Genomic DNA, 19,268 nt, shown 5'->3' on the forward strand with positions numbered 1-19,268 from the left:
AAGCAGTAGTATAAAACATTTATTTTACAATTGCATAAATAAGTACAGCACACTTCAGGAGTAAGACCCGCCCAATCCTGGAGGAAAGTTATGTTTACATTGTACACTTTAATATTCAAAGTCTGTGCAAAATACTATATTTATATTGGCTACAGTGTGTAGACAACAAGCAGAGAAGTAGACATTCATTCATGAACACAGAACAATCCCCTGACTCAGCTGCACGATCAGTCGACTAAACGATCGACAGGAAAATGTCAGTTTGTTTTAGATCATAATGAACTGAAATTGTTTGACGAAACAAGACATTTAAATAAATCACCTTGTACTTAAAGAAAAAAAAAAACTATGAAAACATTTTATACACCAAATGAACCTCAAATAATCTAAAGATTTATTGATAATGAAAATCACCATTAGTTGCAGCCCTAACTAAAATATAACAGTGAAACATGTTCCAGTGCAGTGCAGGTCAACAGTGTGCATGCAGCCTCACATTTAAGATAAAGTTGAGTAACATTCACACAAAAAACGAGGTAAACAGTGAAACGGGGGTTTACAGCCTTAACACCCCTCTAGTTGAAATCATGAATGACGGGGCTGGCTGAGGAGTACAGCTTCCTCTTCACCAGCCGGTACTCTGGTCTCAGCTTCAACACTTTGTTGGTATCAAAGATGTGCTTGAGCGGCGGCCAGCCATCGTCCTTGTCTGCCTTGAAGATCACGGACAGTTCAAATGTCGGGGTGACACTCGAGTCGAGGAAGAAGCTCCCCACAGACTTCAGGCCATCTTTGCCCTCCACATAGACTTTGATGAAGGCGCCCCGGAGCCCGCAGGGCTCACCAGCAGAGGAGCGCACCACGTCCTGGCCGACCCTGGAGGTCATGTGGCGAGGCAGCAGCAGCATCTGGCAGTGGAGGGTGGAAGCTTTGGCCTCAGTCAGACAGAGCTCCATCTGCCGGATCACATCTTGCTGCAGGAGCCGCTCCTCATGCTCCAAACCAGCGTCCATGTAGGAAACTGTAGAAACTGTAGAAACAGGAGTGTTGTTAGGCTATGTGAGATTAACAGTCTGGCCATTTTTAATAAAAGTTTAAGGTATATTCTGATACTTAATTTGACAGCCAAATGCAATTCCAGTGAATTATAGAATAAAGCAAGAGTTTGACTCTCGCTCCATCACTTCACTTTTGTCATGTGACGTCTTGCACTGAGATACAGGAGTCATCACAATAAAGGCTTTGTACTGAGCGTCATCAGCTGATCCAAGACCTGCATCAGTTACATCAGAAACATCCTCATCAGGAAGGTCAGATATTAGATGTGTTCTTCCGCCAAATTATCTAGATCCTCTTTTACGATTGTGGTTACTTTAACGTTAGCACATTAATATTTGAAAAAAAACAGACTACTACAACTACGTTCAACTTTAGTGAAACAACTTACCAGGCGAGTTGTCTCTCTCGTCCCAGCTCTCGACGCTCCCCCGCCGTGCTGCGCTCGTCTTTCTGCCCGGAGATGTGAGAAGGAGGAAATACTTTGTTATCATCTCTACGACACTTTCTTCTTCCAACAAAACCGGCACTTCCGGGTGTCCAAAAGGCAGAGCCGCGGTATAAACCATCCTGATTCCTGTTTGTGAAGCTCCGGTATCTCCTCCAAGCGTGTGGTCTGTATCTTCTCCATGTATCGCCTTTGAGCTGAGCGGCTGAGACTCGGGAGCGCGGAGCTTTTATACCGGAGGTGCACTCGGTTGCATCAGCTGAGCTCCCTGTGTGGGCGGGACTGACTTTGTGGCACACGCAACATGTCTGGGCATTGCACGGAGATCCTGAGGAGAGTTCACCGACAATAAGGCCCACTCTTTTATATTTCAGATATGACGCCATACTAGCAGGACTGACTGTAAGTTAGCAAACTAATTATTATTCTGCAGTTACACAACTCACAATATCCGGATCATATGTGGTGCACTGTAGCTATCAAGGAGCGCATTTTGTCAAGTGTATTAGAGGTACTTTTAATGTTCACTCCACTACGTTTATCTTAAAAGTAGGCTAGTTAGTAGTTACTTTATAGATTTAAAAAATCAAAAACAAAACAAAAGCGGGTCTGCTGAAGTCAAGCATTCAACAGAAATGAAAGTTTCCAGTAATAAATTAATAATGAATTATTATTTACTTGGGTTAAAATTGAGCTTTTCTTTCAAGGGAATTCACATTGTCCCCATTATTATCACCAAATTACAGAATTACTTGCCAATAAACTTTAGGAAATTACAGAACCATAAAGTGTTAACTAAGGAAGCTAAAATGAGCTCCATCTCAACCAACATTATAATCCTGTTAGACATTATATGCACATCTAATAATGAGCCAATAATCTTATATTATAGTATAACACTCACAGGTGCCATTTTTCTTATGAGTACTTTTACTTTTGAGACTTAATTCTACTGATAAAATGTGTTTACCTTCAGATTTTTAATGCAGAACGTTTACTTGTAATAGAGTTTTGTTGTATTGGTACTTTTACTTAAGTAAAGGATCTGAGTACATAGGCTGCATTGAAAATCTACCAGCCAGTTATTATTATATAGGTCATACGTAATGTGGTCTAAATAAAAAATAAATGATATGCTGTGAGAGTAGAGAAGTTGTTCAACACAACAACCTTTCATAGGTGAAACCTTCTTAAGCTGCAAGTTACTGCTATGGCTAAGAAAATACTAATAACAATATACCAGTGTTGCATGTTGTTTATATGTGCTTTGTAAACTTTTTTTTCGGACACATAATTTAAAAAACGTAATAAAAAAAAATAAAAAATGATTAGGGAAAAGGTTATCTGAGTCCAAGATCTAAAGAGTAAGAACAGTAAGTATTGAGGTCCCTTCAGGTGATTTATTCATGTGGTTGTTTTGAGTTCCTCCAACAGGGTGGGGGCATTCATGGACAAATTTGATCTTTTTAAATCCTAAACCAGACAGTCAGAAGTGCCCCACCTGATTTATTTTATCTGACAAAAGCTTGATTACAACACTGTCTTACAGTCCTCCTCAACACAAATGTAGGAATTATGTCTCCACTATTGCCGTTTGTTTCTTTGTATTGCTGTGATATTCTATGTGTTAAATAATTTGGTTCTTAGTGGACAGGTAAGTTCTTGACTTTTAATTCATCTGTTTAATTCATGTCAATAAAATGTCTAAAATAGGGTTATGGGTGCATCTTCAAAAGTATTTTTCTTGTGAAGGAAAAATAAAGGAGAAATACTGAAGCGAGAGAGGGGGAAAATGTTGAGTAACTAAGAGAAATTACACAGAAACTTACTTTAAAAATGCAGGAAACAGCGTTGTGTCTAGACACAGTGGTATGAGCCCTGCCTTACTCACAGGTGAGTAACACGGTCTGACACACACACACACCTGGTGAAGCATCGGACGTGTATCCACTAAACACAGGGACTATTTTCTTGTACTCCATCTGTTGCTTAAGATTTATTCGACCCCTACCACCACATACCATACTGTTGGTTAACAAACATTAATAAGAAATACTGTAGTTCTTCATCATATTACCGAGGACCACAACACTCAAAGAAGTTACTTTATGTGTTTAGATCAAGGAAATGTAAACTTACACACTGGTTTTCATTTCATTTCACTGACTTTTAAGATTGTATTGTTAACTTTAAGGAGCTTTGTAATCCTGCCCCTGGTTACATCATGAACAATCTTATCTTGACTAAAACATAGCATTACATCAGACATGTATTTCAACATTCGTCTTAAATTTCTATTTTTAGAAAGTTGGCTACATCAATCCAGAACATTCTACAGTGGAAAAATCTTTAAATGGGAACCTGTTATCCTAGTGACTCATCTTTACTCTGAAAGTCCAACCCACTGCCTGACGTGAGCCGACACTGAAGGGTAGTTTCTTTTTTTTTAAAGTAAACTCTCACACGGACTCTCCTTTTTGGAAACTCACCCTGCTATGACATCACCGCTGCTAACCAATCACATTCAGATTTGAAGCTGTCATCAGGAGGAAGTGTCTTTCTGTGGAAGCGCATTGTGGTGACAGCATACGCTCACTACTTAACAGATATGGTCTGTGTGTGTATATATATATATATATATATATATATATATATATATATATATATATATATATATATATATATATATATATATATATATATATATATATATATATATACCAGACCTGTGTTTCAGATACTACCTTACCTTACTACCTTACGAGCCCAGAGATAAAAACACATACACACAGACCATATCTGTTAAGTAGTGAGCGTATGCTGTCACCACAATGCGCTTCCACAGAAAGACACTTCCTCCTGATGACAGCTTCAAATCTGAATGTGATTGGTTAGCAGCGGTGATGTCATAGCAGGGTGATTTTCCAAAAAGGTGAGTCCGGTGTGAGAGTAAACACAGATATATATATATATATATATATATATATATATTATATTATGTTTTTAGCCTTTATTTATACAGGTAAATTCTCAAGAGAAACCTGATCAGATGGTAACAGTACCACCGTTACAGACAGAACACTGAACACAGAGGCAACAGTCAAATAAAACATAAATTATATATATACTTATATTCATTCATATATCATATCTGCCCTCAGCCTGAGAGTCGACAGCCCTGTAATGCTGATACTAAGTGGATACAATATTTACTGTGGTCTCCTTGTTAGGTTAGCATATTAGCATGCTAACATTGGCTAATTAGAGTGCACTATGCATTGTGCACTGTTGAGTGCCGTTTGTATATAAACGGTATAAAGTGTATCCAAATGAAAGTAGATTTTCCTCTTGCATAAACATCTCTAAGACACTTGAAGGCTTGCGCTGCACTGGCTGTTTGGAAGTTTCTGAAAGCAAAAGCATGTGTTGTGTTCCTTTGTTCAGATTGAGCGATGAGAGGTGACCCAGGCTACTAGACTGTATAAAGTCCAGATGTGTGGCTTATCACAGCTTCAGTAGTCTGGAGCAAGACAAGTGAACTGTTGAATATTGAATATCTATCGGATTCCCATATAGCGCAGCACCTTTTTGTCATGTGACCACTTACAATGGTCGGAGTCTACAACATCCACGTGACCCCTGATCACAGGTACCTGAGAGGATGTGAGTCATCAGCAGTTCAGTGAAGGACTTTTAGAGGTCTGGAAAGGTAGAGGTATCTAGAAGTTCTCAATAAAGAGCTAACATTTGATAAAAGCAGGGGAGATAAAGAAAATGTAATGTTGAGAGCTTTATATTGACCAGTTAAAGCCACTTCAAGCACAGTGCAGCCGAAGTTAAAACAGTGCTTAGTTGTTGGATTTCCATACTACATTTGCATTTATAAATCATTGATTTAGATCAGATCCCTTTGTCCTTCCTCTCACCTCTGTCCTGTGGAGAAAACAGACGGACAATAAACATGTCTGATGCAACTTCACCGAGCAGTTTCAGCTGCAGCACTGATGTCAGGAGGTGTGTGTGTTCACGTGAGATGCAGATAAACTGGCGTGGTGTCAGGTGTCTTGTGGCTTCATAAAGCACACATATCCTTCTCCTCCTCCCCTCGCTCTCTAATGTCTCTGTCTGACATTCCCTGTCCCTTTGAATGATCATTGGGGTTAAATTAAGAACTTCAGAGAGCATTTAATAGGTAAATACTGCCATATGAGTGTGAGACTGTTGAATGAACCAACTGATGAGTTACTACATGTTGTCATGCTTTTGACAATTGTAATTGATGTTGATCACAATAACGATCGTCTCTCCCATCATGACCAAACGTGCTGCCTGAGATCCTCAGACAAAACTCTGTTATCTGTTCCAAAGTCACGGCTAAAAACTAAAGGAGACTTTTGAAAGTCCTGCCTGAGGAGATCAGCTGTGCGGAGTCATCGCCTCATTTTAAATCACTTCTCAAAACACACTTGTATGAAGCTGCTTTTAATTCATTTGGAGGCTTTTATATTTGTTTATTTTGGTTTTACTTGTCTGGTTGTCTTTGATAGGTTTTACATTCATATTTGTAATTGCCCCTGTAACACTCCTTTGGTACCTGATACTTTGTCTTTCATTGTTTTGCTCCGTTTTATGTATGTACATCACTTTGTAACTGTTTTTTTAAAGTGCTATATGAATAAAGTTATTAATATTATTGATAATATATAAGTGTATGTACCACCTGTCACAGGCAGTCACAAAACCCTTAACTATATGAAATGACAAATGAAACGCAACTCTTCTTCTAAGCAAATGTTTGCATTTATTTCATATCTATGAATGCAGACACACACAGATGTTGATGACTAGAGGCAGTAGAACTTCACATATCACAACATGTCAAGAAGTGTAGCACATTTTATAAATCGTTAATCTGTCAAGTGTGCGTGTGCGTGTGCGTGTGTGTGTGTGTGTGTGTGTGTGTGTGTATTTATGTTCCTCTCTTCCGCACTTGATGTGCTCGCCAACAGGTGCCCCATCTCCTGGTGAGGAGGTGGGGTGAGGCAGAACTCCTCTTTCTCCTGCTGCTGCAGGTGTCTGAGGAGAGCTTTGGACAGGAAGTGAGGGTCCTCCTCGTGCTCATCTAGAAGAAGAAGAAGACATGATGTGTGGTTTGTTTGAGCATCCTGCCTCGAGTCAGCTTCATTGTTTTCAGCTTACTCCTTTTCAAAGGTTCATGTTAAAGGAATACTTTACCCCCAAAATGACCATTTCTATGTCTGCGCGAGTACTGTTAATGTGCAAGTGTTTAAAAGTAGGATTTTAGTTGAAATGCATGTGTTTGTGAAGTCGTGAGTATACAACTGGATAAATGAGACTTGGATTATACTGCACGAGTTGTGTGAGAGATTGTAAACGGATGTTTTGACATAGTTTTGCCGTTGCCATTTACTTAAATTCATCAAGACTTTTCTGTATGAAAAATAAGAAGAATTCAAGGTGACGTGGGGTGAGTCATTGATATAAAATTGTCTTTTTGTGGGTGATGTATTCCTTTAAAACAGTAATAATCTAACACTTTTGTTCAAATCCCATGGTGATTGAGTGTCTTACTGCCAGTACAAAGAAGAAAAGGTCACATGAGGCCAGAGATAACTTGAACAAAGCCAGAAAGGTTCCCAACACTGATACTCTGACCTTCATCCTTCATCAGTTACACACTGTGCCACATAAGGTACATAAATTGCAAAATAATCCACAAATCCTGATTGTCAACCCTTGTGGGGAAGCAGATAATCTAAAAGCTGAATATCCTGTAAAAGCAATGTGTCTTATGCTGCAAGGTGTGTGTAAGGTTCCCTCACACTAACACATGCAGACACACACTTGGTTTGTCTTCCTACCATAAAGCAGGATGAGTTTGTAGCGGTTGCGGCACTCCAGTGAGTGCTCCAGGATGTCCTGCAGGGTCCTGTAGAAGAGCAGGACCTGCTGTCTGCGCTCAGGCTCCCCGAAACCAGCACTGCTCTCCTGGGACATGCTGTACAGCGTCAGCAGAGGCGTCGCATACTCCACCACACACTCATGGGCCTGTTTGCACACACATGAACAAAGCAGACACTCAGATACATTACATGGACAAAGCTTGTAGAACTGTAGCACCAGAGATGTTCTATTAGCATGTTTCACATGTAGATGGTGTTGTTACTGTGCGTCAGCTCATCACTGATGAATTCTCAGGTTTAACCAGCAGGTGGTACTCATGCTGAGCTATGGAAGGGAACAACATGCTGGAGGTCATGTACTATACTCTGCTGAGTGTTATATATTTATATTCTCAAAATGTTTTTCTTGATATTTTTTTATTTAAGAGGACAAAGGTAAATTATAGTGTAATGTTTAGACTGAAGATATATAGTCTCCACAATAAATGTACTAACAAAGCTACAGTCTTAACAGTGAAGCGCGACGGTGTATAAGGTCTACACGGCATGTGAAGACGACCCCTTGGCCTGTGGGACGCTGTAATAGACATTTATCACAATTTATTTTTTCCATTTTATAGAATAAGCAATTATTTAAATAATTTAGACAATGGTCATTACATTAATCTACTATGAAAACACCTTTTATCTGCATCCCTAAATTGTAAGATCCAATGTTTCGTGTGTTAACTCTTAATCTGTCCCCATAACTATCACATAAATGTGGTAAAGTAAAACGTATAATATTTCACATGTAGCTGAGTAGAAGTATAAAGTAGCAGTACTGTTTACTGGAGAAACATTCATCACCACTATATTCCGACTGCAACTATAAAACATCATTCTGGTAATCACTTTGATATTATCGGTGGCTATTTCTGGCCTCACATGAAACTCTGCTTTCACGCACCCCAAACTTCCTTTCCCTCGACTGAACTACAGAAGTGGTTTTGAGAACAATCACTGTTAGATTTTCTACATCAAACATATTGAATATGGAGCACGTTGACGTGCTATCATGAAATATTGAAGAAAATACACAGAAGCAGCCCCTCGAGTCTGTCACTTTACCGTGACGCCCCCTCTCTCTGTCGCATTTTAGCTGTGCACTCTTTACAAATCTGATCAAAGGAGGAAATGTCAGCACACCAAGTCTTTCAACTCACACTGGCAATAAGAAGACAGGCACTGAGTTGAATTGCAGCACAAGTAGCCTTCAAACTGCAGTTTGTCTGATTACGTTATTTTATGTTGACTGAATATTTTTGCTGCGCGCCTGAGAGATATTTCTGAATATAATCTGCTTCAGATTACCGATTGTCTGCTTTAAATGTGACCGGTAACTTCACCAGTTTGCAATTTAATATAAGATATTTAACTTCAAATAATGCAAAATGCAAGCTGGGATCATTTTCATCCATCTTTCAATTTAAAAGATCATTTTCCAAGTCAAGGAAGTCGCAGTTTGTCGTAAAACTGTTGAAGTACAAGACAGTGAACATTTTTAATTAGGAAACACAAACTGCGACTTTCTGAACTTGCTAAATTATCTTTTAAATTGACAAACATCATATGAGTAATTCATGGCACAATTGACAAAAAATGTTATCTGTCACCGTTGACTAGCATACATATTCTTTCCAAAATAAGGTCACATGGGGGACACCGGGAGAGAATCAGCCTCTCTATTTCATGTGTGAAAGCACTGCAGTGTATGCACTCTTACCATCACAATTCTGGTATGATCTAAATCTACCTGCATTATAATCTGTAGCTATTATTTTACAGCCCCGCCTACCTTCCCATGCTCGTCCGATACTCTGTATACGCTGTGCTTGTAGACCCGCCCCCGGACACCAGCCCTGTCGATCTCACGGTTGGGGAGGTTGTCATAGAAAAGGATGTTGTCGTCCTCTTCCTCCAGCTTGTGAGAAATGTTGGCGTTGAGAGGTATGAGGATGAGGAGCTTCTTGGAGGCACCACTCCAGCTGCTGGACTGATGGGTGGCACGAAATGCTGCGATGGAGTCCTTCAAACCTAGATTGGACACACACACATTCATTCAGATCTTTAGAATCAGTAGAATCAGTAGGATGCAGTGCAAGGTGAAATGTTATGACACTGTATAAAACAGAGAACAAATAATACAACTTAAGAATCACCAAAGATTCAAATTTGATTGTGGTTTAGCATACGTGACCACGACAGCGTCATAGGGCTATTTTAGGTCAACAAAATAAATGATTACAAAGCAAGCAGAGAGGAGTAATATTCCATGAAAATCATTTTGGAGTCCTATATTTACGAGAAAAATACTTGGATATTCTCTGAGATGAAAGTGGTACATTTACTTTATTTGAATATTCTGAGAATAAGGTCACAGATGTATGAGAAGAAAATGGGAAAAATAAGATTTTGTGAAGGATCATGGCTTCACTTTGCAGGGTTGGATCAGCTTCATCACACCACAGACGCTAAACAGGAAAAGCTACACGTAGCACACGTTAGTGAGACGGTGCAACGGTATGAAACATGGCTGCATCAGGTAAATTATTCTGGGCTGAAATTCCTCAAGTATTTCCTTTTTGCTAAATCCGATAGGAAAGTATAATATTATTAGGTCATCTACACAGGGTGGCTTCTGTGATGTGATGAGGTTGATCCAGCCTTGCAAAGTGAAGCCATGTGGTTCCTTCACCAAAAACCAAGACATTTGTCAGTTTTGCCTTGAAAATGTACCACTTTAATCGTATTTCTTGGAATATTCTGTGATTATTTGTTTTTTTTTACCTAGAATGGCCTAATATGCTGTTATACAAAACAGCTTAGTAGTCATTTTAAAACAAGTGTAGAGTATACCATTCTTTACAAATAAAGCCCATCAACTAATGTCCAAATGATCGTGTGTAAGGAAAGGCCATGCAAGTTCATTTATACAGCACATTTCAACAACGAGGCAATTCAAAGTGCTTTACAAAAACATTAAAAGCATTAAGACCCATAAATAAATGACATATAAATAAATAAATAAAAAACAGGTTTAAAACACAAGAATAAAAGTTACAGTGCTGTGTAAGATATGAATAATGATTTTTTTTGATAAGCAGCGGCAAACAGAAAAGTCTTGACCCTTGATTTAAAAGCCTGCAGCTTTCTGGGACTTTGTTCTAGTTATATGGAGCATAAAAAATTAATGCTGCTTTTTCATGTTTTGACTCTGGGGACAGAAAGCAGACCTGTCCCAGACAACCTGAGACTTCTGGGTGGTTTATAATGTAGCAGAAGATTAGATATGTATGTTGGCCCTAAACCATTCATTGCTTTATAAACCAATAGTAGTATTTTAAAGTCAATTCTCTGACGACACCTATATATCTGGCCTTGTCCGTGGTTTTTAACATTGCCAATTGAAGCTGAGCGCTGACTTTGTATTGTTCCTCCTTAGTTTTATCTTCGTATAATTGAAGAAAATTCTGGCACGTCCAATTGTTGATTTGTTCAATGCACAGTGCTTGTATTGGACCATAGTCTCCTGGTGAAATGATTAAGGAAATATGTGTTTAGTTGTTTTCCATAATCGAAAGTAGATGTTAAAGAGAAGAGGCCCCAGAATGGAGCCTTGAGGAACTCCGCATGTCATATTTGTCCACTCCAATGTGCAATTACCTATAGAAACAAAGTAATCCCTGCCTTTAAATAGGATTCAAACCAGATTAACACTGTGCCAGAAAGTCCCATCCAGCTTTTGAGTCGGTCTAGTAATATGTTGTGGTCGACCGTGTCAAATGCAGCACTGAGATCCAATAATACCACAACTGAGATTCTGCCACTGTCTGTGTTTAAGCGGATGTCGTTGAAGACTTTAACAAGAGCAGTCTTAGTGGTCAAACATCAAAACAGTTGTTCAGAGCCAAGAAGTTATTCAGCTGTTGGAAAACAACTTTTTCAATGAATTTACTTAAAAATGGGAGGTTTGAAATGTGCCCATAATTGTTCATTAGTGACGTGTCTAGATTATTCTTTTTTAAGAGTGGCTTGATGACTGCAGTTTCCAGGACCTGTGGGAACACACCAGAGATAAGAGACGTGTTTACGATTTGTAGAAGATCTGAGGCCAAGCAATTTGAAACATTTTTGAAAAAGCCGGTTGGAAGAAAATCAAGGCAGCAGGAGGAGGATTGTATAATGTCCTCCAGGTTTGTATAGTTGATTGGATAAGATTGTGCCATGGTATTTGAATTGATTTTAAGTGAACACAGCGAGAACACATATTCTGTACCTGATATGGAGGCACTGACTGCTTGTCTATGTTTCTGAATTTTGTCAGTGAAGGGAGGCAAATTCATTGCATGTCCTGGTGGATAGAAGTTCAGACGCTACTGATACAGGAGGGTTTGTTGGTCTGTCGACAACTAGGCACGTGCATTTTATTACATTTTTGGGGTGATGATGTCAGATAAGAAGATTTTAAACAGCAAAGCCTCTCTTTATAGATGTCAAAATTAACCTGGAGATTAGTTTTTTGCCATCTGCGTTCAGCTTTTCGACACTCTTTTTTCTTTTCTCACAGGCATGGCACTTCTCCATGGAGATCTTGCAATACGAAATATAAGGAGGTGTGTGTTTTGAAGTTACTGACGTGGCAGCAACTGAACGGCACAAAACAGATGAAGTCGATAAAGTAATTCATAATTTTCACCTGGTGTGCGGGGGCAGGTAAACAGGGAAGTACTACAGGGTAGTTTGATACAGAGCGTAATCACAGCTCAAAACATAATTTGGGCTCCAAAGGAACGTTCAGCAAACTTCACCATGTGAATTGATAAATGGCTCGATAGTGAAGCTCAGTATGTGAATGACAGCTGAGATAAGGAGCTGTACAGGTCTCTCATTTCTGACTGTGTGTGACAGTATTAAACGTTCACCATCTCAAAACTCTTTAATTATTATTATTATTATTATTATTATTATTATTATTATTATTATTATTATTATTATTATTATTATTATTATTTTAAAACCAAATCAAAACTATGTTTCTGGGGCGTTGACAGGCAGTGAATATATATATATATATATATATATATATATATATATATATATATAGTATATATATGAATATATATATAAATATATATTCATATATATATACTATATATAGTCGTTCCAGGCTGCATCTAGTTTCCATTCATATAAAAATTAAACTTGGCATGCACCTTTAGGAAGGAACACATCTGGATTATTTTTTGTGTTTGTACTGCAGTAGAAGAGAAAGAAAATCAAAGACAGTGGTGTTTGTGTGTCAGGTATGGACCTCACCAGGACTCCCTGGCTTTTGAAAAGTGCATAAAGGACAGAGGCCAGGAAGAGGAGTTTCCAGCATTGGTCTTTCTGTGGCAGAGGATTTCCAGCCAGGTAGAGCAGAAGGCCTGCCAGCCCCGCAGCCAGCAGGGTCTTTCCCCCAAAACCACAGGCTGGCAGCACATGGCTGAGCAGCCCTCGGCCTCGATACCTGGTAAAGAACAGAGAGGATACTGAGGTCGCTGTGTCTTTACCATGTCATTGACTAGGTTTATATGCACACTAACGTTCCACTTTTATTCCAAATATGACAGTATTCTGTAAACAGCATTTCAAATGAGCATTTTCCGATTAAGGCAAGTGGGATATGCCGATATAGTTCAGGTTCTAGAGATATTCTTTGGCCATGTATATCGCGCTTTGTATCACACAAACATATGGAAGCCAATTTCCGCCAATGTGATGAAAAAAAAGCAATTATAAAGTTATTATAATGAGAAAACTAAATAATTATTTAGTATCTCGTCATAATTGTGGAGGAAAGTTTTAATCAAGTCCTTATACAAATGACCAGTGAAGTCTATAATACTGAAATGAAGATTCTTGAGAAGTTAACTTGTCTTTGGAGTATTTATTCCTTGCAAGGAAGGATCATCAATCACACAGAGTGCAGCAGTCTGCGTGAGGAAGAACCCCAATAAAAGTGTGTTCATGTATTTTACAGACTGTAAGGAGAAGGAGGGGGGGGGGGAAGATTGCCACAGTTGGCCCACAAAGTCAGGGAGTAGAGAAGGGAGGGGTTGTGGAGAGTTTGCACAGGTGTTAGATAGACAAAATAAAACAGTGAGTAGAGAGGGGAGGGGAGAACTCATAAGATTATGGTGGGAAGAAACAAAGTTACAGAGATAGGCTAGGAAACACAGAAGTTCATTGAACCAAGTATTAAACAATAAGAATTTAACATAGAAATAAGAAATGTTTCATTTACATAATGATAATGGGGCGGCTGTGACTCAGGAGGTAGAGTGGTCATCCAGTGGTCATTCACTACTGACCAGCTGATGTGCAGCTTGTATGGTAGCCACTGACTCTGTATGAATGTGTGTGAATGCTGACATGTCGTCAACTGAGGGTTAACAGGGTCTATCTGCATCACTAATTTATGCAGATTTTGTATATATTTGTCAGTGAGATCTACAAAGGTATGTAGATATAATGAGAAACTTTCATAAGTTTATATTTTATAATACTATCTTCTTATTTGGACAAAGTTTCTTGTTGTTTTCAGATGATGTGTCATTAGTTTGAGGTACTTGCTGGCAGAAACAGGCTTACAAACACAACCACACCGTTTCTCTCACCTCGTATTTGAATGATAAAGTATCTCCTCTGCAAACAGACAGAGCCCGTGCAGCAGAGGACCAAGGGTCAGGATGAGTATTACCACAGCTGCCCATGCAAATAACCTTTCAGTAGACAGAAACACAGTGCCTCCTATTGTCATGGCAGCCAGCGTCTCAGCACACACCTTAGGCCAGGGGTCGGGAACCTATGGCTCGCGAGCCATATATGGCTCTTTTGATGACGCGATATGGCTCGCAGACAATTTTGAGCTGACATTTTTTAACATGATTAACAAGTAATAAACAATTATACTGTGTCATTTTAGTTCTCCCCTCTCCTTTCCTCCGCTCTGTCTCTGACTGCACAGCGCACACACTTACACACGTGTGTGTGTGTGTGTGTGTGTGTGTGTGTGTGTGTGTGTGTGTATAGGTGTGTGTGTGTGTGTGTGTGTGTGTGTGTGTGTGTGTGTGTGTGTGTGTGTGTATGTGTATAGGTGTGTGTGTGTAGGTGTGTGTGTGTATGTGTGGGTGTAGGGGTGTAGGGGGACGGAGCCCCGCCGTCGCGAAACCGAGCAGAGGAGAAACTGCGCAAAGCAAGCAGTAGACGGGGGACGGGGGGGTCAAACTCATTCACAGAGGGCCAACATTAAAAACTGGGACTACGTCGAGGGCCAAACACGGTCCACATTTATTGAACAGGGTACACATAAAGTGCAAAAAGATATGGAACATATTTAAGTCAACTGCAGACGGATTGCTGAGCAGTTCAATTTTAATATCTGAGCAGCAAAGTCGGCACATGCGCTCAGTTTATGAGCAGAATGCTGTCGGGAACACAGCGGTGCAGATGTTTGTCAGTGTTTGGAAACACGTAGTGACCAAAGTTTCCTTCTGCATCAGAGTCTCCCACAGGCGCAGCTCGGCATCACACGTCTGTGATCACACGGCCCTGAAGCTGCCTTGAGTTTGACACCCGTGCAGTAAACACTGAAACGTGCACATAAATGAGATAAATAACGTAAGAATTTAGTTTATTTAATAAAAGAGCACGTGTTCAATGAAACACTGATACTGCTATTAGTACTCGGAGAAGTGTTATTCTTAAAAAATGCACGCATAAAGTTACATTCAAATTTATATGGCTCTCAAGGAAATACATAAAAAAAATATTTGGCTTTTATGGCTCTCCCAGCCAAAAAGGTTCCCGACCCCTGCCTTAGGCAAAGGCCCGTGGGGCCGAGGGATGAGAGCATCCTGATCTTGGAGGCAATGCATCTGTCAGGAGACAGTCACAGTGTCAGGGAGAGCTTTTATAAAAACAGATGTGTCTACCTCTCAGTGCCTAGAGCCAGTACACCCAGAAAACTGTTAAATAAAGCTGATGTTTCCTGTAAACATGACATTCAAGGTTCTCACATAACAAAGGCAAAAAGTCACATAAAAAGCACCACAGCGTTTAAAACCTCAAAAGAAAGCTATCACATACTGCAGTGATTCCCCTACCATTGTTGCTGCGCGCCCCCCCCCCCCCCCCCCCCCCCCCCCCCCCCCCCCCTGAAATTCAAGGTGTTTTTTTTGTTTTGTTTTTTAAAATGTATTTTTATATATATTCACAACTCACTTTTCACGTTGAACAGGTGCTCTTCTATTAAATAAACTAAACGCTTATGTTATTTATCTAATTTAGGTGCACGTTTCAGTGTGTTCAGGGCGGGGCTTCGCTCGCGACACACACACACACACACACACGTGCGCACACACCTACAGTCAGAGACAGAGCAGGGAAAGGAAAGGAGAGAACAAAAAAAATAACCCGCGCCACACCTTTGAAATGCTCACTTGGAAACCAAACCTGAATGAACATGTGCATTTGTCATACCTGTCAACATTGGATTTCAAAATAAGGGAAATGTTTTTCTGGACTCCCGCCTATTTTAACAGCTGTCAGCCACCAATGTAAACGTGAACACATAAGGGATGGGTATACATTCAGGAAATACATGTTTATTTAAAGTATGTATTACTTGTACAGACACGTTTATAAGATTTATGTATTTTATTTGATGAGTTATTATCATCAATTTATTTGATGATTGATGAGTTGTGTGGCTTTTGTTTTCCCTGACGAGGACTTCCTTGTCCGCTACACTGCGACTGAAATCATCGCAGAAGCTGAAGGCTACATTATTTTTGGCACAAAGCATTGACATCTTTCCCTCAGCTTTGCTCACTTGGTCTGCCTCTGAAACAATTCTTATCACACATGAAGTCATTGACAGTGTATGTTTTGTGCCTCTTGGCGTGCTTGTGCTTGGACGATTCTTCTGCCGTGTGCGATGCTAACATCTGAATGGCACACTTTACAAAAAGCACGACTTTGCCCGACTCTGCTTATTATTAAATAAGTGAAGGTCTCCTCTCATTTGGTACTTGCATAAAGTTTTAACTTGTTTGGCAGGTACAACTGCGTCTCCATCTATCTCCCGTTCACTGTGACTCTCATCATATGTTTTCGTCTTCTTCTTCTTCTTCTTCTTCTGTGTTATTGTTCCTGTTTTCTTCTTCTGTGTGTATAAATTAGGCCTAATTTTTTTTTTAAAGGTTAAAAATCCGGGATAATCCCGGGAAAAACGGGAGGGTTGACAGGTATGGCATTTGTACACTTATATTTGAGTGTTAATAATAATGTTCCTCTCTCTCTACATGTCTACACCCACTATTTAAATGTGGTAGATGTTATACCTGTTGGCATCAGTGTGTGCCACCTGATAAGGCTTTGTATCAGACACATTTTGACTTTTGTTAAAACAGACAATAAGCTTACATATTTTTGGATACAATTTTTTCCAAAGCTATATTTACTAGATGTGTGTTTTCTGTCCTTCAATAGTATCATTTTACAAGTTGCACTCCCACCACAATCCAAAGGACATTCCAGTATAACCAGAAGGCGATGGAGCCCAGGTGGGGTGAATGTGCTGGATACACTAGTTGGCAGTAGCTATATTTGAAATAGATCAGACCGGTTTCAAGAAAGTTCCTTTTTTCTTTTTAACCGCAAACACATAACCTGATATTTGCCAGTGATGATGCCTTATACTAGTGTGCACAGGAGGGGAACAGTCTAATCTAGCGAGGCACAGAACACATAAGTGTTAAAAACCAGACAAGAGAAATACATGTATGAAGGGACTCACCTTTATGTGTTTGCTGTGATCCAGACCAGGCATATTTCACCTTGTCTTCTTTTCTCCCTCTGTATCGCGTCTCCCTCTCTCTGCCTCTTTATTCAACATGCAACATCTATCTATCATCAGGGTGGTTCATTTGTAATGACATGTGTGCATGTGTGTCCATGTGCAGTGGTGATGAAATAAAGGCTACATACCAAAGGTTCATGCATATTTTATTCAAGAGTAAAAAAGTGGATCGTCCCATTGGGCATGCTTACAGTGTTAGTGACTGGGGAGTCAAAACAGAGAGAGAGAGAGAAAGAGAGAAGAGAGAGAGAGAGAAGAGAGAGAGAGAGAGAGAGAGAGAGAGAGAGAGAGAGAGAGAGAGAGAAAGAGAAGAAAGAAGGGGGAAGTAAGAACCGTGGCACAATAACTATGGCACAGGGTCTCCCAAGGGGGTTCACCTCTCCCGAAGAAGCACAACAAGATCAACCAAGGAGCAACGCAACATGAAGAGCAACCAGCAGAGAGAGCTTAAATATTAAGAATAATGTCCATAATAAATAGAATCATAATAATCATAAATATCATCAAATAACAAGAGGAATCATCAAGAATCATGATCAGAGAGAGAGTACACTTTTTTTTCCTTTAAATTGTGACGGAAACAAACCGGCTCTTCTGTTAAAATGTGTCTTGCTGCTTTTTGCTGGAAACAGCACAAGTTTTAACCATGCAATCATGCTTTTGGCTGCCTGAATGCCTGTGCCTTCTGTATATAGTATGGTCATTCATCGATGCTAGTTTAATATTTGTTAATTGTTATTCATATTTATCGTTAAAAACAACTCCTGTACACCGGCAAAGAAGAGAGGAGAGAACGTTGACTTGACACTTTGAAGAGAAGCGTACTGTCATTCTGTACAGTGGCGAAAGAAACCGGAAACACAGGTTGTGAAAAAGAAAGAATAGAAACCATGATAACAAAATATAACGCAAACTGAATAAAAAAAATAATTTAAATTAACATTATGTACAAAATAAATTACTCATTATTCCTCAGTTCATTTATATTAGCCAAAAAGAAAAAGAATCCTACCATAGTGAAACACGGAGCACAAATATAATCTTCACATTATTATCAAAGAACTTAACTCTGCATGCACTGATGCCTTAATATAAATGCTTTACAAAGACCTTTTCTTCTGACTTCTTCTTGTTGCCTTGTCTGCTGCCTTAACCAGAAGAGTCTGTTTCCTCTATGAAATATTATTTCCTGCTTTTTTAGGCCGGAGATTCCTGGCCATCAATGCTGTTTGGTAGCAGACAGCAACACGGGAAGAAAGGAGGATGTAGAAAGAGAATGAATAGAGAATGACTTCACATTTCAACTCCCCCCGGGTCCCTCGCATACATAAAGCATCCTACTTCCGTTATACTGCATCTTGCGTCTTGTGACTCATCACATGTGCAATAAAACCTCTCTATGTAACCTATTCACACGCAACAGGTGGGGAGAAACACTTGCTTCAAATCTGATCCAGGCCCAGTTTCAAGCCTTTCCCGAGAGCTAACTGGCCTGGGACGAGAGGTTTATTGGGGTGGAAGGGTATAGTGTAGTGCTACAAAAGCAAACGGGAATCTCCACCCGGGAAGAAAAAGGACAGCAAGGGCTCAGATTAGAATGCAGCTGAGATTCTCTCCACACATCCCTCAGCACCAGATACCACACCACACCTGGCTGATGGCGATCAGCTCGTGTTTGCAAATGAAAACAAATTTTTTAAAATATAACTACACAGACATTTACATGTTGAAGCATGTGCACGCACACAGGCAGGCATATCCACAACTCTATAAAATCAATCGCAAGTTTGGTTCCACTTCCTGTTCTGCGATGCAAACAGGAAAAAAGAAGCATACATATCTTTTAACACCCCTTCCCCCCTTAACTCCCCCCACCCCAAACACTTGACCCCAC

The 19,268-nt window shown here is 39.7% G+C and overlaps 2 protein-coding genes across 2 annotated transcripts; both read right to left on the bottom strand.

Annotated features, from left to right (window-relative positions):
• Window positions 1–6: 6 nt before the first annotated feature.
• Window positions 7–1,732, bottom strand: LOC115014466 (DNA damage-inducible transcript 4-like protein). The gene is made up of 2 exons (XM_029441322.1): window positions 1,448–1,732; window positions 7–1,030 (listed from the first exon to the last, which is right to left on the bottom strand). Exons 1-2 carry the CDS (start codon window positions 1,623–1,625, stop codon window positions 576–578), a joined length of 633 nt encoding a protein of 210 aa, XP_029297182.1. The 5' UTR covers window positions 1,626–1,732; the 3' UTR covers window positions 7–575.
• Window positions 1,733–6,411: 4,679 nt separating this feature from the next.
• On the bottom strand, window positions 6,412–15,389 carry sting1 (stimulator of interferon response cGAMP interactor 1). The gene is made up of 7 exons (XM_029442254.1): window positions 15,330–15,389; window positions 14,130–14,296; window positions 12,787–12,979; window positions 12,107–12,116; window positions 9,266–9,504; window positions 7,387–7,573; window positions 6,412–6,626 (listed from the first exon to the last, which is right to left on the bottom strand). Exons 1-7 carry the CDS (start codon window positions 15,387–15,389, stop codon window positions 6,412–6,414), a joined length of 1,071 nt encoding a protein of 356 aa, XP_029298114.1.
• Window positions 15,390–19,268: the final 3,879 nt, after the last annotated feature.

The sequence above is a fragment of the Cottoperca gobio genome, chromosome 10, assembly GCF_900634415.1.
Source record: "Cottoperca gobio chromosome 10, fCotGob3.1, whole genome shotgun sequence".
Taxonomy (NCBI): domain Eukaryota; kingdom Metazoa; phylum Chordata; class Actinopteri; order Perciformes; family Bovichtidae; genus Cottoperca; species Cottoperca gobio.